Consider the following 22903-nt stretch of genomic DNA (forward strand, 5'->3'; position numbering starts at 1 on the left):
GGTGTGTCTTTAGAGAGGATATTCTTCATTATTTGTATTCACATTTCATTTACAATCCAAACAGCAAGACAGGAAAAATAAAGTATGTGATGGACAAGTTCATGCAAGACAGAGCAACCCACCCTTGGCACCAGCTCACCTCTAACAGGTAGAAAAATTGGCATGTTCTCCTCACATTGTTGGCCCTCCACCCAGCAGGTCACAGGAATAACAAGACTGCCCAGGTAAGGGGCCAGAGCGGACACAGCGTCTCCCCCGTACTCTTGGCCGGAGGGATCAGTGGGATGGGCCTTATGCTTGAAAGAATAAACGATCAAAGGTGATGATGGGGGGAGAGGCGATGACATTAAGCAGGCGCCTAAAAGGATATCGCAGGTACCCAAGGCTTTGGTGCAAGACCATAAACACAGCCACTGGACACAGAAATAGCCACGCTGGCCCAGAAATCAGGACTGTACCCGTGCCGGGGCACGAGGCCCTGCCACAGGCAGATGGCGGTGGTTTTGCACTCGCCCGAAGGGGGAGCTTCTGTGATGCCGCTGGGGCAGAAGGCGGTCTGGGCTGCAGAGCTGAGGGCGGTGAGATAGTCTGAGAGGAAACGCCTGTTTTGTAAGGTGACTGACCTTTCCCTGCTCTGTGTGCACTGGGACTCGTCGCCCATGTCTTCTCTGTGTTCGGCTTATAATTTTTACAGTGAGGTTGTAGGCCTGGTTGTAAGAGGTGAAGCCAGATCTTGATTCTGATACAGGACATCTGGGTGTGTGGTACATAGGGTTGGCATAGTTTGGTCGCTTGTTTGGGTCTCGGGGAGCATTTGGTCTGGGAGGAGGTCCTGTCTCTGGGAGTCGCGGGCTCCTGAACTGGAATGCGAGGGGGTGGCCAGCACTGGCCTCGGCAGACTCGGGTGCTGAGGGCTCCTTTCATGGCCGAGTGACAAAGCGCCTCAGCCCGAGGCCCCCGCACCCTGCTCCTCAGAAACAGAAGGTGGGGACTCGGCAGAGGGTGGGGGGGTGCCTGCTAGGCTCCCACGTGTACTAATGGCCCTGGCCCGCCTGGCCGAGGGAGGCTGTCCCCCCAGGAGTGTCAGTGTGTCCGGTCCGTGGTCCTGTGTCCTCCTCTGACTCGGACCTCTGTGACAGGCTGCCTTCCGTGCACGTGGGCATTGCTCTTTCCGGTTGTGTCTCGCCTTGCTCTGCACACCCTCTCCCGTGGCCTCCTGCTTGTGACGCCCTCTTTGGGCCCTATTGCCTCGTCTTCCTTTTCTCGGACCAAAATTGGGGATTGGAGCAGCTTGTCAGTTCAGACCCCACACCCAGGTGGAGAAAGGCACTCTGCAGGAGAGGAGAAAAGCCAAGAAGAAATCTTAAACCAAACCTGGAGTTTGGGCTTTTCCTCAAGTATTCCCCCTTTCCCTTGCTCAGAATTTTCCTGAGGTCATTTGACTCACTTTTTGTACGAAATTTAAATTTTCATGTATCCCACTGCTTTGCAAAGCTCAGTTGTGTTGGAGAAAAGAATCCTCTAGATATGCGAGGTCTGCACAGCCAGCAGTCAGCACGGGTCAGGTTAATGGGGTTCAGTTCTCCTCCCTCTGCAGGACCCCTGGATCGGCTTCCTCTGCTGCCTGCCCCTAGCACAGGCCTGCCCAGCCTGGGGGCCATCTCCCTATGGCTTGGGGAGCACCTTCCTCAGCAGGTCTCCAGCACCTGAGAAAGGGGGTGTGGAGCCCCAGCCTTCTCCTCACAGTCCCCTCCCTGAGCGAGGCTTCAGTCTGAGGAGCCCGCCTTGCTGGCCTCTCTGGCCCATTTATGGTAGCTGAGCCCTGTGACACCAGGGCTAAGGAGACTGGGCAACCTCTCAGCAAAGTGGTGGGTTTGGATTTAGGCCGAGTGGATGCAGGTAGCTCTCATGGGTGCTGTTTGGCTTGCTCCCCAGCTCAGCTGTAAGTCCAGAGGCTTACAGTTCGAATTCATTTTGCTGGAATCTCTATGTATCCCAAGTGCAGTCCCACTGGGGGCTCACCCCGGTTCTCCCTGGCTTGGCTGAGCATCTACACGTAGTTGGGAGGAGCACAGACAGCATTTGGCCCCAGCGAGTCTGCTTCTCTGGGTTCTTCAGTCCTGAGCTCACTTGTCGAAACTGGCTGTTCTGTGATCTGCCTGCAAACCTGGCCTCTCCTTTGAGTGGGGCCCTAGTCCTTCACAGACTGGAGACATGACAGCCTGGATCCCCCAGGAACCAAGCATTCTCCCTGCCCCCAAATCTGGAGCAGGAGTAGGGACCCAAAGTCTGGGATGGATGAGGAGACCCTGGTTACCATATAGACAGGGCAAGCACCTGCAGCCAGGAGCTTAAAAATGAGATTTTAGTTTGCAGTTCTGCAAGGATTCACAAAGAACAGGTAGTTCCTGCCTTGTTGCCAGCCCGAAGGCTCCCACAGCCCTCAGACCTGGTCACTGCTGTGCTCAGCCTGAGCCAGGCGCAGCGGAGGGAGGTGAGCACGGGGGGCTGTGGTCCCCTTCCCTCCTCTCCTCTCTCCTGCTGTCCACCAGGGGCGGGCGGTGAACCAGGCTCCTGAGAGGGAGTGTTCGCCTGTCTTTGTGCCTCTTCAGGAGACGGCTCTGATGGTGTGTGTGGGCCTGTGAGCACTTGAGTGTGTCAGTAGCTTCTCTTTGCTAGTGCTCTGTAACTCCTGTTCTTCCCATGATGAATGAGGGTTTAAAAGTGCTCAGTGTAGCTGGGGCTGCAGTGAACTGTTCGGGATGACACAGGCTGTGCAGACACTGTCCATAAAAAGCTCCATCTTCCCCAGGAGTCACACTCCGGATAGACTGTTCGGGTAAGAATCTACCCACAGGTCCATGCTAGTCCTGAGAGAAGGCCACTTGCCCGTGGCTCCTGCCCATACAGCTGTCTCAGTCCTGCAGTTTACTGGAGCCCAGGTTCCCCAGAGCCAGGAGGGGGCCTGCCCCCGCCCTGCCCCCAGCAGGGTCGTCACTGTGCAGTGAAGCCGGCCAGTGCCAGGGGAGGTGAGCACTGTGCGGAGGAGGCTGCTGGTTTCTGCGCAGCTGCCTTGCCAGCTGTGTCAGGAGGGCCATAGTGTAAAGAGAAAACACGCCACCCTTCCCCCCTGTCCTCCGGCCATTGTTTGTTGAGTTCACTGAGCACAGTCTCTCTGGAACTCAGGGAGTTTGCCAAAGGCCTGCAGATTCCTTCCCGATGGTCCTGCTTCCTGGCTTCCACCACCGGGCAGATTCTGGGCTCAGTACAAACCCTTTGTTCCAGAGGGCTGCTGAGGGGGGGGCTGTTGACCAGTGCTCTGGGTTCGCTTCCTGTCTCCCAGAGATGGCTGCAGAAGTGATCACCGTGGTGCTAAGAGGCAGCTGCCGTTCCTGTTTGTCTGGAGGCAGATGAAAACGCTACCTTACCGTGTAGGGGGTCCCACCTCCCGCGGTGGCCCCTGTGAGCGCGCCGAGGGGCGCCTTGTGGCTTTGTCCTTGGCCTGTGGAAGGGGGTTCTGCCACAGGGGCATGCTTAACAGGTGGTAACTTGCCTTGGGACCATGGCTGTGCCGAGGCAAGGCTGGCACTGGGCCGTCTCCAGGCTCACCAAGGTCCCTGTCGGGCTGCTGCTATTTCTAAGATGCAAATTGCACATTTCCTAGGTTTTGTATCCGTGGACGTGGATAAGAGAAGGCAACAGGGAAAAACTTCTTGTACAATTTGAAATGGGCCGAAATGGTACTTCAACTCTTTCAATTGTCCCTAAATAAAAACTTAAATACATTTCCTATCTGCTGACTTTTGTTTTGTGGGGGAGTCAGAAAAAAAGCTAAACACTTCACATGTGTGGGTTCACTCTGGGTAAGGCGGCTGTGAGCTGGATGGGTGAGCAGGGAGTTTCCCTCACTCACTCAGAAGTTTCTCCTGCTCGGCTCCTACGTGGCAGAGACAGAGGCTGAGCCAGGCCAGTTGTCACCCAGTATCTGGTGAGGACAGCCTGGGAGCTAGAACAACCGCGAGTGTGGAACCTGAGGCCACTCAGCTGACCCCAGGGTGGGTGCAGACCCGGGCAGCGGCTCGCTTGGGACACACTGTGGATGGAATTGGCAGAGGTGGCCAACAAGGGGTGGCTGTGGGTTTCCAGGCAGGGAACAGAACCCGACTGCCATCTGGGCATGAGTGCTCTGGAGATTACCAGCTAAGACCCGGGGAGGAGGGTCCTCAGACTGAGTCGGGGCTGGACCAAGTAACTGAAGCGTGGAGGAAGCATGGCCTCATTTTGTTCCCTGAGCTAGTTTGATGGGATAACGTGATGCGGCTTAGCTACCTTTTCCTCAACGGAACTGGAAGTTCGAGGTGGGCTCAAGTGGAGACAAGTGAGTTCCTAGCCCCAGCCTTCAGGTGATGTTCAGGATGCCTGGTCAGGAGGGGAGGCCTGCCTCTGCCATGGCCCAGGTCCTTGCAGTGCCAGCGTGTCAGCAGGTCAGAAACGCTCTTGCCGCCTCTGCGCCCAGGGCAGCCTTTAGAGTGAAGGGCTCTCACCCGTGACCAGGCTGGGGACGGTGACCGTGGAGGCAGTGCTGTGTGCGCATGGAACCCGGGTGAGTCTGCTTGTCCCTGGTCTGCAGCCAGCCAGGCGCAGAGGACCCTGCAAAGGATCGTTGTCTTGCCTTTGTCCCAGTACCACTGACTTCCTTTTCCTGCCCTGCTCTCAGCCCTGACCACTCAGGTCATCTGGGAGCTTTTGAAAAAGGCATGCTAGGGTCCCCGAAACCAGTTTTCCAGAACAGAAGCTTCCCAGGCGATGCCTGACTGGGGGTGGGAGGCAGCCAGCCCGCCCGCCCACGCTGCGGGACTGCAGGGACATGCCTGAGGCATGGTGTAGGGAAATAGCTACCAACCCTGGGTCTGAGAGATTCAGTCCCTCCCAACGGAGGTGTCCCCTCACCCCTACCCCTTGCTGGGCCTCTGGGTCAGCCATGAACCATCAGGTCTGTCTGGAGGGACTTTGAGGTGAGACTGATGTGCGAATGTGCCTGACGGAGGGCTGTCCGTTCCTTCCAGGAGGCGGGCCCAGGGTGTTGGCAGTGGAAGCAGAGGCAGCGCTGCGGCAGCCGCTCCTCCCCGCGGTGCTCCTGCTCCGGAAAGGCTTGTGCTCAGGAAGGGGAGGTACGTCACCACAGGCACGAACGTGGTTGCCATGGCAAGGATGACAGGCGCCCCTAACCGCCAGCACAGGCTCTTCCTTCGCTGACCGGAGAAGCGCTCTCCTGTCCCCTGGTATCCGGGGCCGGAAAACACGGGCCAGGAGAGCCCAGGTTAACCCCCCCACTCCCGCCTCTCCACCCCCCATTTCAGTTTACATTCAAAATTGCTTTGTAGTACAATAGTTTCAAGTACACAGCACAGTGGCTAGACAATCATATACTTTACCAAGTGGTCCTCCTGCTAGTTCAAGTCCTCACTGGCCACCGTTACTGACCCTCTCCTCTGTGCTGTTCTTTACATCCTGGGACTGTTTGGCGGCTACCAATTTGTACTCCTTAGTCACTTCACCTTTTACCCAGTCCCCCAACTCCCCTCGCCTCTGGCAGCCATCAGTCTTTCTCTGTACCTGTGAGTGTTTTTATTGATTTTGTTCGTTAGATTCCACGAGTAAAATCATATGGCCTTTTATTCTGATTTATTTCCCTGAACACGATGCTCTCCAGGTCTATCCATGCTGTCGCAAAAGGTTTCATTTTTTTTTTTTTAATGGCCAAGTCACATCCCATTGTGTAAATGTACCACTGCCTTTTAATCCTATTGGTGGGCACCTGGGCTGCTTCCAAAGCTGGGCTGTTGTGAAGTACCGCAGTGAACATAGGAGTGCATCTATTCTTTTGAATGAGTGTTTCGGGTTTCTTCGTATATATTCCCAAAAATGGAACCACTGTGTCATAAGGCAGTTCCATTTTGAATTTTTTGAGGAAACTCCATATTGCTTTCCACAGTGGCTACACCAGGCTGCATTCCCCACAACAATGTAGTTTTTTTCTCCACATCCTCACCAACACTTGCTTATTGATAATAGCCATTCTTACAGGTGTGAGGTGATATTGTATTGTGGTTTTAATTTGCATTTCTCTGATGATTAGTGATGTTGAACATCTTCTCGTTTAATTTTTTTTAAATTTGAGTTGTATGAGTTCCTTATAAATTTTAGATATTAATTCCTTATCAGATGTATCATTGGTGACTACCACTCAGTGGATTGTCTTCTCATTTTGTTGGTTTCCTTACTGTGCAAAAACTTGTTTGATGTAGTCCCAATGGTTTATTTTTCCTTTTGTTTCCTGCGGCTGAGGAGATATGTCAGAAAAAATAATGCTAATGGAAATGTCAGATATTTTACTGCCTATGTTTTCTCTAGTTTTATGGTTTCAAGTTTTATATTTAAATCTTTAATCCATTTTGAGTTTATTCTTACATATAGTGTAAGAAGGCATTCTAGTTTCATTTTTTTGCACGTATCTGTACAATTTCCCCAACACCTTTTACTGAATAAACCAGCGCTTTTCAACTTTTCCATCCCATGGCAGACATAACTAATTACTAAAATTCTGTGGTATAGCAAAAAATTTATTGGTGATCTGACAAAAAAAAATATAGATGTAACTTTGACAACTTACCAAATTACCTACCCTTCTTTTTCTAATGAATTTGTAAAAAAAAAACAAAAAACCAAGTGCCCATACTTGTATATATGATTTCTAGTACCAAGAATTAACCAATTGGACACAATCTTATGCGATGTGACCAGTAAGATGCAACCTATTATATGAACTTTGTTATGATTCAAGGCAGCATATTCAGACCCGATGGCTATTGTTGTGTTGGCTGTTGTCATTCTTTCATTTGACAATCTAAGGGAAAAGAGGTCAGTGCCCCTGAATAGTCAGGTATTGCATGTTTTAAAAATAATTCTTGTGGCACACCAGTTGAAAAATGCAAGAACAGATTGTCTTTACCCCATTGTATGTTCTTGCCTCCTTTGTTGGAAGGCATGGGCTTCTTTCTGGGCTGTCCCCCCTGAGAAGGGCAGGAAGCTCTAGGGGGAAAGCCTCAGAGGCAGGAACCTGAGCAGTGGCAGCCTGGGACTGGCTGGGGAATGACAGGAAATATTTTAAATGATGAGCCAGTTCTCCAAGCGGGTGATGCTTAGAGGGGCCTCCAATGAACTAGGACTGGCCCCACATCCGTGGACCTGAGAAATGCATGTCTTTGGTCTGACTTGTCAAATGGGAAAGGGATGTTTTAAACCTACAACTCTAAATCCACACTGGGCTTGTCTTAAACAGTCTTGATCCAAAGCCACCAACCATGCTTCGGACTGTGCAGGAGGGGATAATCACCATCCTAAGAACCAACTAATTACACTTACCTGTATCCCTTCGATGACAGGTCTTCTCGGGCTCGCTGGAAAGCCTCTCTCCACCCATCCACCCACCAGGCAGGCAGGCACTCTGTATGGTGTGATTTTTTCTCCCCACCAGCAGACCACGATAAAAGCAACACAGGGAGGATAGGGAGGGAAGGGCCTCTTCAACCATATTCTCAGATTTTGGTTCATGCTCCAGAGGCAGCCAGAATGGCACATGGCACCCATGTCTAACACTGAGTGTTTTGAAAGGAGAGGTTTCTGTGGAAGTGCCCACTGCCATAGCTGGCTGCCACACTCCACCCATCAACACCCCAGGTGGCACCCTGGAGGAGACGGTGGCCTCATACTCCTTGTAGCCCAGAGGCGGCAAGTTCTGCTTGACCGGGAACGTCCCACCTGCTTCTCCTGCAGAAAAAATACCAGGTGATGGTCCCTTGTCAACAAGCCAACAGAAATCTGGCTTCCTATGCCCACAAAGAACACACCAGTTAAAGGAAAAAGGAGACAAGGATGATTTATTTGGCAGTCAGAGCTTAGAGAGCAGCAGAACTAGCAATGGCTAAACCCGAGCCCAAATGCAGGCAACGGGGTTGCGTGTGTGAGGCACCTCAGCACCCTCGGGCCTGGCCCCATCAGCTCAGAGGCTTCATTCAGCACCTGACCGACTGCCTGTCCTGCCCCTCACCTCCCACAGGCAGGCAGCTCCTCGATCTCTCTTCCAGTCCTAAGGGAAAGCGTATTAAGTCTTTTTTGCCTTAAAAAAAAAAACCACCTCACCAGAATAAGCTTTGCTATTTCATCTCTTCCCACCCCATTACTATCAGTGCCTTAGCACCCCAAACCGAACCCCAATAGGGCAGGCCGCCCACTTGCTGCTCTCGGAGGCTTCTCCATGGTGAGGAGCGTGAGGAGTAAGTTAGTTATACCACCGAGAAAAAAAATACTTTTTTAAAAAGTTTTTTTAGAAGGAAAGCTTTCCCGATAAAATTTAAAATTTTTAATATTTATATTATAAACCCAACCTTGGCAATCATATATAGACATGTTTGCTATGGATAAATCAGGATTTAGGTCATCCTTTCTACCTTTTCTCAGAAATTGTATGATTTCCTTCAGTTTACAATTCATGATAAGGAGAGTTTAATATAATGTTAAATAATTTACCACCTACCCTAAAAGTAAGCTATAGGAAACGGAATCAATATGGGGACCAAATAATAACAAGGCTTTAACGGCTCAGTGGTTTTTCTTAAGAGTAGATATAAACCGTGAAAAAGTCCCGCTGTTAGCTGAGCTGGAAAACCCATAAAAATAACAGTCTGCCACAGTGCACAGCCGAATCCTTTCACTTTGCTTCCCCGATCCCATCACCGAGCAGCTGTCAGGTTAGACATGGAAGACATAGAAAAATCATACATGTATGGGAAATAATGAAGAGGGAGAAATAGTGTGCAAAAAATAAACTTTAAAATTCTATGCTCCAACATCACGTGTGTCTAATACTGGGTTTTCAGTTGACTGAACACTGGAGAACCTCAGGCAGCACCCTCTGGAGGGCGGGCTGGCCCCAGGCCCCGGGCTTCCACTGTGACAAAGAGTGGTCTTCAGTATGGTTTTATAGCCAATCTGCTGGGGCCTCCGGAGAGCCTTGTAGAAGGAGGGCAGGGGAACTGTGTGCAGGAGTTTCCTGAATGTTCTGGGCAGTCCCTAGCTGGGCTCTGCCTTAGCGACTTGCTCCTCCATTCTGGCCACACTGGTGCGATCATCCCGACAAAGGCCTCAAGAACGTCCACAGACTTGTCTACTGGTGAGCAGGTCCTCAGTGGCGGGCAGTGGCAGAGTGTGTAGCCCAGTGGTGTGGTGCGCCCCGCTCTGGGCCCTTGTCCTCTCATGGCCCTGAGGCGTGGCTGTGGCTCTGGGACACGGTGCCTGTCCCTGCTGCAGGTGGTGCCCTGGGGCTCAGCCTCCTCCCTGGCCCCTCGAAGGGCAACCTTCCGTGGCTTGCGACGCCCAATACTGCTACTGTTAACATGATCCCCTGTATCTTTCAGGCGGGGGTGTCCCCGCCGTGGGCGATGTGCCCTTGTGCTGTGTCCTCCTCCTCGGGCAGGCCCTGTGCTCCTGTGCCCTGACTCCAAGGCCAAACGGGGGGGCATCCGCCCCCACCCTGCCCGGCTGTGGTTTTAAAGCTGCAGGACAATGTAAACGTGGTTTCCCTGGCCCAGCAAGGCGGCGGCTGCTGCTGCTCAGAGCCTCCGTGCTGCCAGCTGAGGCAGCCACTCTCTCTCAAAGGGGCTTCGGACGTGGTCCCGGCCCCACAGACGGAAGGATCCACCTCCAGAAGTCAGGCCAGATGTGTGTGCTTAATGCGAGAGACAGAACAGTTTTTGCCTTCGCCCAGGCTGGGGAATGGAGGCCCCAAACAGGAATACATCTTAATGGCTTGGTTTTTGTTTAGCATTCTCTGCTGGAATTCAGGCTCCAGGCTGCGAGACAGGAAGGGTGCCATGGCAGGCCGCTTCCAATGAACGCAGGTCACGGCATTCCAGGAGGCACGCAGCCCCTCTGCTCTCCACGAGCTGGGGCCCAGCTAGAGGCGATTGTCTCCGTTGACCCGAGTCCTCCGTGGGGCCCTGGCAGAAGGGACGAGTGTCCTTACTGGCAGCAGGGCCTTGCAGCCCAGGCCAGTTACCGTACAAGGCTTATACCAGGAGAAGAGGGTATCAAAGGATGACCGACGGAGCCACTTCCCATCTCTCTAACACCACCCCACCCCTCACCTTCTCTCCCGGCTGTCAAAATGGTCTGCAAGGTGTTCCTGGGAGATGCGGAAGTCCTCAAACGGCTGCTGGTAGCGCGTCTCAAAGGAGCCTTCGCGGGCCCGGCCGTGGAAGAGCTGGCCCGAGGCATCGGAGCCTCGCTCCCGCAGGGACGTCCCGCTGAAGGGACTGAGGTCACCGTTCTCCTGCTTCAGGGAGGGAAGTGCACCTGAAGTCAGCAACTCCCCTGCACCTGCGAGGCCGCAGCCTGGCCAGGCCCCCCCTGCAGTTACCTTGGCAGGGAAGATGTCGACCTTAACCAGCAGGGAAGCCAGCTCCAGGTCCTCGCTGTAGTTGTTCTTCAAAGGCACTGCTCTGTACCCTGGGAGGAAAGCCCGGCCCTCAGCCTGGGAGGGAGCTGAGGAAGGCCCCGCTCCCCCCGCCCCCCCCCCGCCCAGATCACGGGCAGGGTCCTCACCTGTCTTCAGGCCTTTCACCGGGAAGGTGGCCTGAGCCAAGAAGTTCTGGTCACTAAACATGTCTTCCTCGTAGACCACAAAGCGCAGGAAAGCGAACTCAGGGTTACTGACTTGGAAGTGGAAGGGCTTGGCCGGCCACACGGGGTTGAGGCCGTTGTCCACTGCGAAAGCAAGGATAAAGGCCTTAGGCCACCCCCTCCAGAGGACAGGGCCACTGTGCAGAGGGAGGATGAGGACAGTGAGTGGGGAAGGCTGGCTCACCCACAAACTCTGTCTTCTGCTTGCTGTTGTCATACTCGGCTCCAGCAACCTCAATCTCCACAAAGGGACACACAATGCCCCGGCCATTCTTTGGTAGATGCCGGGCGCCTAGCACCTGTAAGGCAGACAAAGATGGGCCTGGGGTTGTCCTTCCTGCTCCCTCCAAGTCCTCACTACTCAGTGAAGGCCATGCGCCCTCTGCTGGGCCCCCAGGAGTAACTGCTGACAGCAAACATTCATTTGAAGGTGTCATAGCTTTAACCAAAATTTTCATGTGAGTTTTTGCAGTCTACTTCACATTATATCCATGTCTGTTTTAACATAGAAATCTTTCAAATTACCTCTAGAGGGGAAAATGAATCTCCTCTCGGAAGCAGATGCTCACCCCATACTCTCCTCACACTTCCTCCAAGACTGCTCAGGCCCAAGCACCCTGAACCCCACATGAGCAGGGGCATCAGGGGTGTTCCAGAACTGCTGCGAAGGCGTGCGAGCCTGGGCCTGGGGCGATTTGCTCTCCTGAGCACCGAGTTCCTGGTTCACCATTGGCACTAGCTTCTTGCCCACATTCTGCCTGCTCCTTCCAGGCAGTGGTTACCCTCGACTTGACTTCAGAGCAGCCTGACTCCTTAACCAAGAGCCAGCCCTGTTCACCTGCCGCCTCTGGCCTGTGCCACTCACTGTCCAGCCCGCTGCAGAGACTGCTAGCTGCCTTTCCACCTCCGAGGACATTGTCTTCCTCAAGCTCAGCAACAGAGCAGTGCCCTTCCCCAGTCGTACTGACTAGCACCTCATCTCTACGTCCTGAAACGAGGCCAGTGGAGCAGCCCTTCCCCTCTGAAGCCCACCTCGATGCAGATGGCGCACGGCTCCAGCCCGCGGAGGCTGCTCTTGTCGAAGGGGTCGAAGGCCTCGTCCCGCATGGTGCTGGGCTGCAGCACGTAGCCACAGTGCCCGCCGGTCATGAAGAGGGCCTGGTTCATCTGCATGGGCTTGTCTGCAAGAGCCAGGTCAGTGACCCCCAGCCCACTGCCCGCTGCTCCCCACCCCACAGAGTGCCTCCTCACCGGGGGTCTGGAAGTTGAGGGCCACCAGCTGACTGCCGCAGATCCACATGGGCAAGGGGTCATAATTGGAGGAGTCCAGCCGCTGGCCCTTGGGGTAGATGCGGGAGAGCTGCAGCCGGTTGTACTGCAGGAACTTCTTGCCTTTGGCCTTGTTCACATACTTCTCAGCCTTGGTTTCCGGGAAGGATGACATGTCCCGGTAGCAGGCACGTTCTGTGCCAATCTCTGGGCCAAACAGGGAGAATACTTACAGAGCCCGCCCACCCAGGCAGTGTTGGGGGGCCGGCACCTGGGACTAAATACTACTGCACCCCCCATGGAGAGCGCCCCCACTGGGCCTCGGCCCTTACTCTCTTCATCGAAGGGGACAGGCCGGCAGTAGACGACAAGCTCGGAGAGTTCCAGGGCGATCTTCTTCCTCCGCTCCATCATCTTCCCCTCAGTGAGCTGGTGACACACACAGGACGCTGTAACCCCAGGCAGAGCTCCATCGAGAAGCAAGTAGCCCCTGCCAGCCTCGGCCAGTCCACACTGTAGGTCCCCTGCACCTTCCAGACCCCACTGGACCATACACAGAGCTCTCTACTTCGGCCTCGACCCAGAACTGTCCCTCCTCTCTGCCCAAGAAGGTGAGGTCCGGGTTGGCTGCACTACCCAAGGATGCCTTGTCACTATTTGGTGCCTATTAGCTTTCCTCAGGCCAAAGGGCCGTCACCTCATGGTTCCCTGTGACCTCACTGGGGACTTGGGCCTTTGGCTTGGCCTTCTGTACCCCAAGGACCCTCCTTCCACCACCCTGAGCCTTATTGCCTCAGCTCCCCTCGTCCAACACATCTACTTCCACAGCCACATTTTGGCGACAGAAGCCCCATGCAGGTCCACTTCCACCAGGACTCATGTACTCATAGCCTTTCTTCACTTTCAGCCTCGACCCTGGGATCCATCCCTCCAACCCCCTGATCTGCCAGTCCCTTATCCCAGACCACACTTTTGGCACAATCCTCAGACCCGTCCCCCTCTGTTCAGCTCACAAATCTGTTTTGAGGCTTTTCTATCCCACCCTAAATGACTAGGGCAAATGGCCACCAAGTAGTAATTCCCTTATCCCTGCCAGTACTTCCTTCTCTCCGTTCCCTAGGCTCCGTGGAAGGGTCCTCCCTCCCCCAGAAGGCTGACCATTATTCTAGCCAAGCTCGGGCTCCTGAACTATAGACATTAATGCCCACCAAATCCCAGCCCTCTGCTCTCCCCCACAGCCAGGTCCTAAAGAGCCTGGCCACTGGCATCCAATACCAGCCCTGACACTGCCATGGCTCTTGATAGTGTCACCAATGTCATTTTCTGCTGCCAAACCCAACGGGTACTTTCAGATTCTTACTGTGCCTGTGAGTGACTCCCCAGCCCTGTCCTTCCCAGGCTCTTCTTCCTCCTCTACAATCCTCATGCCTCCTGAGCATACACACCTGCTTCCAGCCCAGGACTTTTCCTCTTACCGCTGCCCTGTGTATCCAACTGCCCGACTGAGAAGACCCACCTGGATGGCCTCACATATCCCAACACACCCACAGGTCACGTTGCTAGCTCATGTGGGTTTCTTCCAGATCCTTGCTTAGAGGCTCACATGCTGCCCACCCAGCACCCCGCAGACTCTGGCAGGCACTCACCCTGGCATCTGCAGTCTGGGCCACTTCACGGATCTTTTTCACCCAGTCCTGCAGCTCCTCCTGCGAGTCGGCCGCAACATCCAGGGACCACTGTGCCACTGAGGTCATGCTGATGGAGAAGACGAACGGCCGGTTGTTCTTGCCCTCGGGACGAATGGCTGGGGGAGCAAGAGAAGAGCTTGGTCAGGCATCTCTCGGTGCTTTCACCGAGTTTTCTCATCACCTTTCCGCCTCCCAGCACTGGGAGAGAAGCAGCGCTATTCTGCCAGGCCTCTTTGCACTGCCGGAGTGGGGAGACCAGGGCTTGAACCCGATCTGTCTGATATAGGCCTCAAATCTGGACCCTGGGCCCCTCCCCAACTATCTGTCACATCCTGTGACTTCACCCATTGGGACCTGGATGTCAGCATCAGATGCTGAGCCTGGCCCAGGGTGAACTTGCAGGAAGGGTCCTGCGTGGTGTCCAGGGGTGTCTAAGTATGGGAAGAGCTCAGTGTGAGAGCAGCCTTTGGGGCCACCACTGGCCTCCCCACCTGGAGCATGGAGAGCGCCTAACTCTGAGGAACAGTGGGTGAGAGAAGGGGGTGGGGCTCACCAATCTGACAAGCTGGAACATCCAAGACCCCCCGCAGCAAGTCCCCCAGGGGGCTGTTCTCGTCCAAGTGCTGTGGGAAGCAAAGCCCACAGGGTCGTCAGCAAGTCTCCTGCATACATGCGTGTGAGGAGATGTCTGTTGCATATGACAAATACATCTTGTGTGCACATGATTAAACAGGTGGCACATGTATGTTGGAGACCATGGACACCACGGCTGTGATGACCACATGTGGGGTGGCTGTCACGCGCAGGCACACCTGACTGTGTGATGGGTGTGTGCAAAGGGAAGCGGTGGTGGGACTCCCGTTCTGCCAGCAGTTCTAGCCTCACCTCCCTCTCAGGTTCCAGGACTGCTGGGCTGACCATCTCCTCCACGTAGTTTGACGGGAACCAGAGCTGCTTCTTCCCACCATAGTCGCCCCGCCACCTGTGGAAGTCATGGGCTGCTGACCCCAGCGGCCACCCAGCCCCCACGAGGGGGGTATCTTCTGTTAGGGACCCCCACACCTAAGCCAAGGCAGGCACTGCCGAGACACGGGGGCAGACGGGCACTTATAGGGCTTTCCAGCCCAGGGGCCCAGCTCACCAGCCTCCGTCCTGCTTCTCCACATTCTGGATGATGGCGCTCTTGGTGAAAGTCAGCTCGTCGTCTCTCTGGGCCTTGTAGTCAAAGAGGGCTTTGACTGCACACTGTACGGGGAGAAGCAGCGGTGAGCCCAGTCCCTGCCCGCCACTCTGCCAACTGCAGCCTCATGTGCACACACCAGCGCCTGGACTTCCCAGCTGGGCCCAGGCAGCAGCCCGCCTAGTTGCAGTCCTCAACACTGCCCTGCAGGAGGCTCCAGGACAGACGCCACTGGGACAGAGCCACCTCTACCAGGGGAGCACCTCGGGCCCAGGTGAAACCCTGCAGGTCCCGGCCTGGGCCCCAGCAGTGGGGGCTGGCGGGCCGGAACGGAGTGCCTCCCCTGGGACCCCACATTCCTCATCTGAAAAATAAAAAGAAGGAACCTTCTCCCAGGCTCCCCAGGAAAATGGGGAGGGGGGGGATGGGCACAGCTCTTGCACCTTAGAGAAAAAGGCAAAAGAGAAAGGTCCTGCCGGAAAGATTGCCACGAGGTGAGGGAGTGAGTAGTAAAAACAACGTTTTCTGACAAGTGTGCTCCCCTTCCTCCCACTGCTGCCAAGGAAACCAGGTTACCCCGGGGAGCAGTCTACAGGGTCAGTGCTGACCCCCAGGGACGGGCTAGGAGGGGTTGGCCCTGAAAGAGCTGCGGCCACACACCAACCACACATCTCTCACCTCTCAGGCCTCGGAAAACCACAAAGACCACAGATGGGCTCTGAGCAGAGAAATGTAAGCCCCAAGCAGTTGGGGACTATCCCCAGCTCCCTGTGCCCACAGGCCCGAGGCTGTACCTTAAAAGTCGGCATAGGGTTTGCCTCCACATAAAAGCCAGGGTTGCGTCCCTCATACAGGGCTCCATAGTCAGGCTCCTAGAAAGGGGACAGGAAGGGACACGTTAATGCCCAGAGACGAAAGGAGTGCTGGCTGCCACCCTTTCCTAGGGCAGCTGGGTCACTAAGTCTGCCCTCTTCACTGGTGCCTGGTCTTCCTACCTCAGTGGGCATGGCTTCACCCTTTCCTCTCTCCACGTTCTTAGCTTGAGACGCACCCCATTAGCGAGCTCCCTGCAGCAGAGCTGTTTGGCAGTCCCTTCACTCACTGCTGAGCCTGACCCCCGCACACCCCTCTTCCACTCAGCTCTAGCGGATGGCGTCTTCTCCCTGGCTCAAGTGGATCTCCCATCCCAGACTCCTTCCTTTTATCTAAGGCCATGACCCTGGTCCAGAACCCTCACTGTCACTGCACCATCAGGTCCTGCCTTTTCACCACTCTCTTCCCCTGGAGCCTTGTCCTCCACGATTCCACTTCTGTAGCCTACTCTCTCCTGCCCCAGGAACACACTAGTCCACACCGGCTGGATAATCCCCCAGTCCCTGTGTGGACTCCAGGACCCCCTCACCCACAACTTGGCCCACAGAGACCTCTGCTTGAATGGCTGTCCCCCACCTCATCGGCCTAACTTGTGCCCAGTCCTGCTCCACCCATCTGGATTATCCCGACTGGTAGATTCTGGGCCGCCCAGCAGTGAGCCCGGGAGGGACATGCTGGTGTCTCCCCTGCCTGCTGCAGCCCTCAACCGGTCCTCACAGCTGTGCCTATCTTCTCCAGCGCCTCCTCATTGATGGGATAGCGCAGCTTCATCTTTCGATACAGCGGATGCTTCTCATAATAGCTGATGAGGTCAACGAGGCTGTCAAACTCCGAGTTGCCCAGCATCACCGTCTGGCCCTCCTGCTGGACGCGGCAATGCTTGATCTTGCCCTCAGCCCTTGACAAGGACAGAACAGTCACACAGGGGACCAGCTGCAGGCCAGCAACACCTCAAGCACCCCAGGCCACACGCCTCACCGGAAGGAGATGGCGTAGGAGTTGGGCTCATTCCGTTTCCGCACCAGGAAGGCCCCGTCACGGGGGACACGCATCAGCATGTGCTCAGCCTGCGCTCTGGTCAGGCTCGCGTGGTACCATCTGAGGACAGGCCTGAGTCAGAACCACTCCCTCCATCACCACTCAGGTCCCACCCGCCCCTATCCCCGCCCTCACTCTTTGCTCTCGTGGGCGTTGGTCTGGGGGACAGGCTCCGAGAGGCGCATCTCAAATTCATTGCAGCGCAGGGGCACCTGCTGGTAGTGCGTGATGAGGTCATAGAGTGAGTCAAACACAAGGTTGTCTGTCAAGAAGAACTTGGGGGTCCCAGCATCCTGCCGGGAGTGGATCCGGCAGTGTTGGACCTTCCCGTTGCGCCTGAGGAAAGAGGGGAAGCGGTGAGCACAGGCCGGAATCCCAAACAGGCACCAGATCTCAGAGCGGGGACAGGGCAGCCCTGCAGGGGGAGGCCGCTGACTGGGTAAGTGTGTGTGAGCTTGTGGGCGAGAGTAAAGGTTTCCCCTGGAAGCCTGGGAGAAAAGAAAATGAACCCGGCTACCTCAGGGTGGCGCTGCACCCATGGGCATAGCATAGGGAGGGGGTTACCAGAAAGAGAGGGTGTAGTCGCCAACGAAGGTCTCGCTCTCTCGCACGAGGAAGGAGCCGTCAGGGGCCCCCGTCTCAATGCAGTACTCAGTCAGCAGGCGCTCGGCGATGTGCCGCCCGTCCCGCCCTGCCCCGAGCTTCCCATGGAACCACTTCTCATTGGAGTGCAGCTCGGTGCTGCCACTGGCCTGCACAGGGGAGGATGACAGCAAATCACTCCGTGACTCAGAGACCAACCCAGCCCCAGCCCCCAGCCCCGGGCTGGCCCCTCACCTCCTTGGGCTCTTCCTCATCCTCATTGCCCTGGTCACTGCTGGTCTCCTCAGAGTAGTAGATCTTGCTGCTGGTCAGAACAAAGTAGTGGGGATACCACTCCTGGGAGAGAGAGAGAAGTGGGACAGTGACAGGGTGCTCCACCACCTGTCCCACCCTGCCCAGCCCAGCCCGTTCTGCCCTCACGTGGTTCACGGGGTCTTCCAAGTAGAGGATGCCATTCTTGATGGAGTTGCTGATGTCGTTCTCAGAGTACATCACAGATGAAGGCACCTCCTCATAGGCACTGCCCTCCGCCAGCTTCTTGTGCTGTGGGTAGCAGGTCAGGATATGGCAGTGCCAGCTGGAGTCCCAGAGCCCCACTGCCTCACTAGGCCCCAGACCAATGGCCATAGAGAGGTGCTGAGCAGGGGGCCCACCAGCCCATCACCCCTACCTTGATAAGGATCTTCCTCTTGAGCTGGTTGGGTGAAGGGAGCCCGTCAGCAGCAATGTCCACGGGCTTGGTGAGGAGTGTGTCCCCGAGCACTTTCTTGAAGTACTGGGCCATGTTCCTCTGCTGAGCGATGCTGCAGTGGTCCTCGATGGACAGGATAACCGGGTACCTGCAGGGGAGGGGACCAGGTGGTGCGAGCACCCTGTCACGACTCTGGTCTCTTCCAGAAGTGGTATCCCCACTACTTCCTTCTGACACAGACCCTACAGTTGGTTTTGCAGGGTCAAATTTCAGTCCAAACAGCCCTCACAGTGAGGTGTCAGGAGCCAAGAGCCTGGGGTCCCATTTACAGGGCGCTATCCCAGAGAGGAGGAGGGTTCTGGCCACTGGAAGGTGGAGAGGTGCTAACGGGGCACCTTGGGGTCTCGGATCTGCCACAATCCCCTGAGTTGGTCCCACGGTGGAGGCTGCCACACCAAAGAGGTCAGGAAAGAGGAGAAGCAATCTCCAAACTCAGCTCCTGGGGGGCCCTGTTGATTCCTTCAGTGAAGCAGCAGAGACCACAGCCCTGATCTCCTCCCAGAACCCTTCCCTCAGTGACCACAGGTGAGGTGAACAGGAGCTATAGATTGGGACATGGGACAGAGACAGTTTTCTGGGCTGTGAGGGGAAGAGTTGGCAGGACAATGGTCAGGGTTAAGGAAGGATCTTTTTTAAGGACAGGAAGAGTTTGACTATGTTCCACAACCCAAAGAGAAGGACCCACGAAAGGGGGCACAAGGGCAGGAAACAGGGAGTTTCGTGGGAAGCAATGGCAAGCAGCAGGAGAGGAAGGATGGAGATGAAAGGCAGGTGAAATGGGGCAGGGCCTCTGAGGGGGCCTATGCCTTTTGCCATAGGGGAAAGCTGGAACCCAGCCAAGCCAGGTCCCTATCCACACGCACTCTGAGGCCACGAAGGCGTGCTCCTTGATGGTGTGCAGGACGTCTGAGAACTTGATCTTGGTGGTAAGGGTGTGTCCATGGTAGATGACCGGCATCCCATCTGGGCCGTCCCAGCAGTCCACTGGGGAGCAACATGAGTACTGTCAAGTGGGCAGGCCTCCCGTCCGCCTCCCCCAGCCCTGGCCCCAACGCACACTCAATACAGCGACAGCCCATGCGCAGGCAGCGAGCGTAGGCTTCCAGCGAGGACTCGCTGGAGAACTGGTCCCCAGTCAGGTACCTAGATGGGGAAGGAAAGGCAGGCTGGTCAGGTGAGTCCCTCCCTCCCCAGGTCGGGCTGGGTGGGGCAAGGGCACCGCTCACGTGTTGTGCGAGGAGGAGATCCAGTAGTGGGAGAGAGGATTGTTCATGGTGTCCGGGGGCACAGCATCCAGCTGCGAGTTCCACACACTGTTCTCCTTGGAGAACAGGAAGGTGACAAACTGTCCAGGAACAATGGGGAAGGGAAGAGACACTGAGCTCCAGTCCTAGCCCACTGGTGGGGGAAGGAGAGAGAGTGCTCAAACTCAAGTGGGTGGGCAAGGTAGACAGGGAGGAGAACAAGGTTGCAACCTTTAGGCAAATCGGCTCCTGGAAACCTGGAGGGGTTCTGGTCAGCCCGACCATCTCTCTGACGGGGGTGAAAGGCAGGCCTCACCTCCTCCAGGGAGAAGTATGGCTCCTCAATCTCTCTCAAGGGGTCTCGGAGGAAGTCGAGCATGAACTCCTGCACCTGGAGTGGGTCGACAGCCCACAGCTCCTAATGGGGGTGGGCAAGGTGGGGGCCCATGAGAGGCTCCAGTCAGTGATGAGCCCAGCCCCCTCAGCTGGGAACCCTGGCCCAGCCCCAGCCCAGCCCAGCATACCGCCTGGTACTCGAGGAGGAACTGCTGGAACTCCGGAAGGGACATTCGGCAGAGCTCCGGCCGCTCCCCTGCCCTGCAGGAGAGAAGGGAAATGCCTGGCGGCCAGCTGGCTCGCATGGTCCACAGACAATAAGGGGCCCCTTGGAAGGCAGGGCCCAGCTCCCAGCCAGCACAGCTGCCAAGAATGATACAACATGGCTCCCTCCCTCCCCCCACTGCCTTCCACTTGCATAAGGAACCCCAACTCCCCACTTCAAACCAAACCTTGGGGTGCAGGCTTCCAAGAAGGGGAGGTCCATCTGCAGGAGACAGAACCTGGTCAGAGTGGGAGGCCATTGGGAAAGGGGCTCTCAGAAAGCAAGGCTGGGGTGACAGATGGGGGTAGGCCTCAAGAGAAGAGCTGGAGAAATGGCACCCAAAAGCCCCCAAGCAGGGCAGCAGGGCTGACGCAAGCAGGGCTGGGGCAGGAGAGCAGGGGCAAGGGCCGTGGGAGGGCAGGCAGGTAGCTTCATGCACCGTCTTCTGGTCGCTGTACATGAGGCTGCGGTACACCTGGGCAAACTGCCCATAGGTGATATCGCTGCTGCGCAGCTCCAGGTCCTGCAAGGTACACCACAGGGTTCTGGTCAGCCCCTCTGGCCATGGCTCCCAGCCTCCCCCCCCACCTGCAGAAAGCCCAGGAGGCCCTTACCGTCAGCCGCTCTCGGAGGGAGCGCATGTTGGGGACCCGGTAGTTGACCTGGGACAGCATATTCTTCAGATCCTTGGCTGATATACTAAAGAAACATGAACATCTCCAGTGGCCTCACCCAACCTCTCATGACCTCTGACCTGTAGGCTGAATCCACCTGGGACTAGACAGGTAAACGGCACTACTCTGAGACTTAAAGTCCTGAGGATGAGGCTGGATCAGAGGCCTCTCTCAGTTTGGTTTCCTCTTCTGAGCAAAGAAAAGCTCCGGGCTCTGACAAGGAGTGACCAGTCTCAGTCACTCAGTAAAGTGAGGTCCTCCTCCCACCAGCCCTGATCCAGCCCGTACCTCTGGCCCTCGGCTCTCTGGCTCCCATCTGGACAGAGGGGGGCAGCCAGATGCTGCAGCTCCCCCGCCCCCCGCCTCTAAGGGGAAGTACAGCAATGCCTCCAACACCACCCCAAGGATGCTGGGAGTTTGAGCCTCCGCAAGGGCACTGGGGGACTTAAAGGGAGGTCACTCAATCAAATACCAGTGCCGGTGACTTGGCACCCTCTTAGGCCTGACGGGAAGCATCCCCTGCTCTCCAGGGGTGCCCTGCCAGGAAGTGGGCTAGAGGATACTGCTGGGCCTAGAACAGGATGGAGAAGATGGGGGAAAGGCTTTCTCTCCTGGGAGGTGGTATCAAGGAGGGGAGGATGGCAACCACTCCTCTTCCTGCTCAAGAGCCTGGCAGTCAGCACCAAAACTCGCGAGCGAATCCAGCTCTGTACTGCGGGGTTTGGTCTGCCACCAGCAAGTGCTGTTCAGAAGCACTGGCCTGTGTAGATGCCAGCTGTCTGACCCTGTCACCAGGAGGTAGGCCGTCAGGGTCCTCACTTCGCAGGTAAGAAACTTGCTGCATCACTCCACATTCGCTCTGTGGACTCTGCCATCAGCACTGCAAGCAGGCTGTTCTCTCTCTCACCCAAAACACGTCTTGCCCTTGTGTACCTCTGTAGCTACTGCCCACCCAGTCTGCTCCCCTTCACAGCAATGCCTTAAAGGAGCCATCCATTCCCTGAACCCTCTCCACTGCCTGTCTCAAGGTCACCACAACCTCTGTGCTATAAGTCCAAACTGGTCTCTCTGGGCCACCATCTTCACCACACCTGGAGGCCTGGCACAGCTGACTGCTCCCTCTCCCTGGGCTTCCAGAACCGTGCCCCCACTCACCTCACAAACTGCTACATCACTTGGCAAGATCCTCATTACCTCTCCAATCCCAACACCCAAGCAGCCTGGGACCAGCTACTGGCCCTTTTCCCTTTTCTTGTTAAGCTTACCCCCAGGTGATTTTAGCCTCATGGCCTTCCTATCATCTAAATGCTCCCCAGGTTAACATCTCCACCACAACTTCTTCCCTACAATCCATTTGCCCACTTACCTACTAAAGTCTCTACCTGAACATCTAAAGGCATCATGAAACTTCACACACCCCAAATGATCTGGTAAGCCCCCAAATGTGCTCCTCCCAGGCTTCCCATCTGTCAAGGGCAGCTCTGCCTTTCCAGATTCTCAGGTCAAAAAGCTGTCACCCTCGACTCCTCTTTTTCTCACACCCACAAGTCCCACCTCCGCCCTGACCCAAGCCCTCCCCCGATCTTTCACCCACAGTGCTAGAGGGGCTGCCCTGGACTCTCCACTAGCAGCTAGCAACCCTGTGTTAAGTGAACTCGGGTCGTGTCTCTCTTCCTCCCTGGCTTCCCGTCCCTCACAGAAACAGTCATGACCTGGCCTTTGTCCCCATCTCCCCTTGGCCCCTCTGGCTAGCACACTACAGCTTCAAAGTACCCCCTGCACACATTACAAGCCCCCTGGCCTCTTTCCAGGATGCCGAGCCAGCTCTGCACTTCCTGTCTCTGCCTAAAGTGGCAGGGCACATGGCTTCTTGTCCCTGGCCTCTCTTGCCAGCTTGCACCATGGCCACCAGAGGGCTTTCTGCAGGAAGCTACTTGTGCCAGAACCACCTGCCAACCCCCAGCCCCTTGGAGGCAGGTCCCCTGAGTCCTCTGGTTCTTTAGGCAGCTACCCTGAGGCATGGTTACTGTTATGGGTGCCCCAGCTCACCCTGCTGGGCTAGAGCCACAGCTCAGGACCTACCGATCCTCACGATTCCGATCCACCGAGTAAAACTGTTTCCGCAGCCACCTGGAGGGAGAAGCCTGCAGTGAGGGCAAGGCCCAGGGAGGTCAGCAGGCTGTCCCTGCCCTGCTCCCTAGATCCCAACACCCCCAACTCTAATCACAGGGTCAGGGGTGGT

At 55.9% G+C, this 22903-nt stretch overlaps 2 protein-coding genes across 4 annotated transcripts in view; one reads left to right on the plus strand and one right to left on the minus strand.

Annotated features, from left to right (window-relative positions):
* The window catches only part of ZHX3 (zinc fingers and homeoboxes 3), a 90704-nt gene extending 86919 nt beyond the window's left edge, over positions 1-3785 (plus strand). The window contains exon 5 of the mRNA XM_036417883.2: positions 1088-3785. Coding sequence (XP_036273776.1) covers positions 1088-1710 — 623 coding nt within the window. The 3' untranslated portion in view covers positions 1711-3785. The remainder of the gene's footprint in view (positions 1-1087) is intronic.
* Positions 3786-7923: 4138 nt separating this feature from the next.
* Positions 7924-22903, minus strand: part of PLCG1 (phospholipase C gamma 1) — a 37272-nt gene continuing 22292 nt past the window's right edge. For 2 of the 3 annotated variants that reach the window (XM_036419134.2, XM_045574895.1), the window contains exons 4-32: positions 22744-22791; positions 20602-20686; positions 20427-20510; positions 20175-20209; positions 19911-19983; positions 19703-19804; positions 19369-19487; positions 19200-19285; positions 19006-19126; positions 18062-18230; positions 17812-17934; positions 17626-17727; positions 17353-17540; positions 16924-17124; positions 16729-16848; positions 16468-16648; positions 15672-15749; positions 14839-14942; positions 14583-14679; positions 14251-14320; positions 13656-13813; positions 12342-12438; positions 11992-12216; positions 11773-11921; positions 10925-11039; positions 10663-10824; positions 10478-10566; positions 10206-10393; positions 7924-10058 (exon numbers count right to left, since the gene is read on the minus strand). In XM_036419134.2, the coding sequence (XP_036275027.1) occupies positions 10016-10058; positions 10206-10393; positions 10478-10566; positions 10663-10824; positions 10925-11039; positions 11773-11921; positions 11992-12216; positions 12342-12438; positions 13656-13813; positions 14251-14320; positions 14583-14679; positions 14839-14942; positions 15672-15749; positions 16468-16648; positions 16729-16848; positions 16924-17124; positions 17353-17540; positions 17626-17727; positions 17812-17934; positions 18062-18230; positions 19006-19126; positions 19200-19285; positions 19369-19487; positions 19703-19804; positions 19911-19983; positions 20175-20209; positions 20427-20510; positions 20602-20686; positions 22744-22791 (3412 nt within the window). In that variant the 3' untranslated portion in view covers positions 7924-10015. The remainder of the gene's footprint in view (positions 10059-10205; positions 10394-10477; positions 10567-10662; positions 10825-10924; positions 11040-11772; positions 11922-11991; positions 12217-12341; positions 12439-13655; positions 13814-14250; positions 14321-14582; positions 14680-14838; positions 14943-15671; positions 15750-16467; positions 16649-16728; positions 16849-16923; positions 17125-17352; positions 17541-17625; positions 17728-17811; positions 17935-18061; positions 18231-19005; positions 19127-19199; positions 19286-19368; positions 19488-19702; positions 19805-19910; positions 19984-20174; positions 20210-20426; positions 20511-20601; positions 20687-22743; positions 22792-22903) is intronic. The other variant, XM_036419135.2, reaches the window with a different exon arrangement.

Source organism: Pipistrellus kuhlii, unplaced genomic scaffold (assembly GCF_014108245.1).
Source record: "Pipistrellus kuhlii isolate mPipKuh1 unplaced genomic scaffold, mPipKuh1.p scaffold_m20_p_6, whole genome shotgun sequence".
Lineage (NCBI taxonomy): Eukaryota > Metazoa > Chordata > Mammalia > Chiroptera > Vespertilionidae > Pipistrellus > Pipistrellus kuhlii.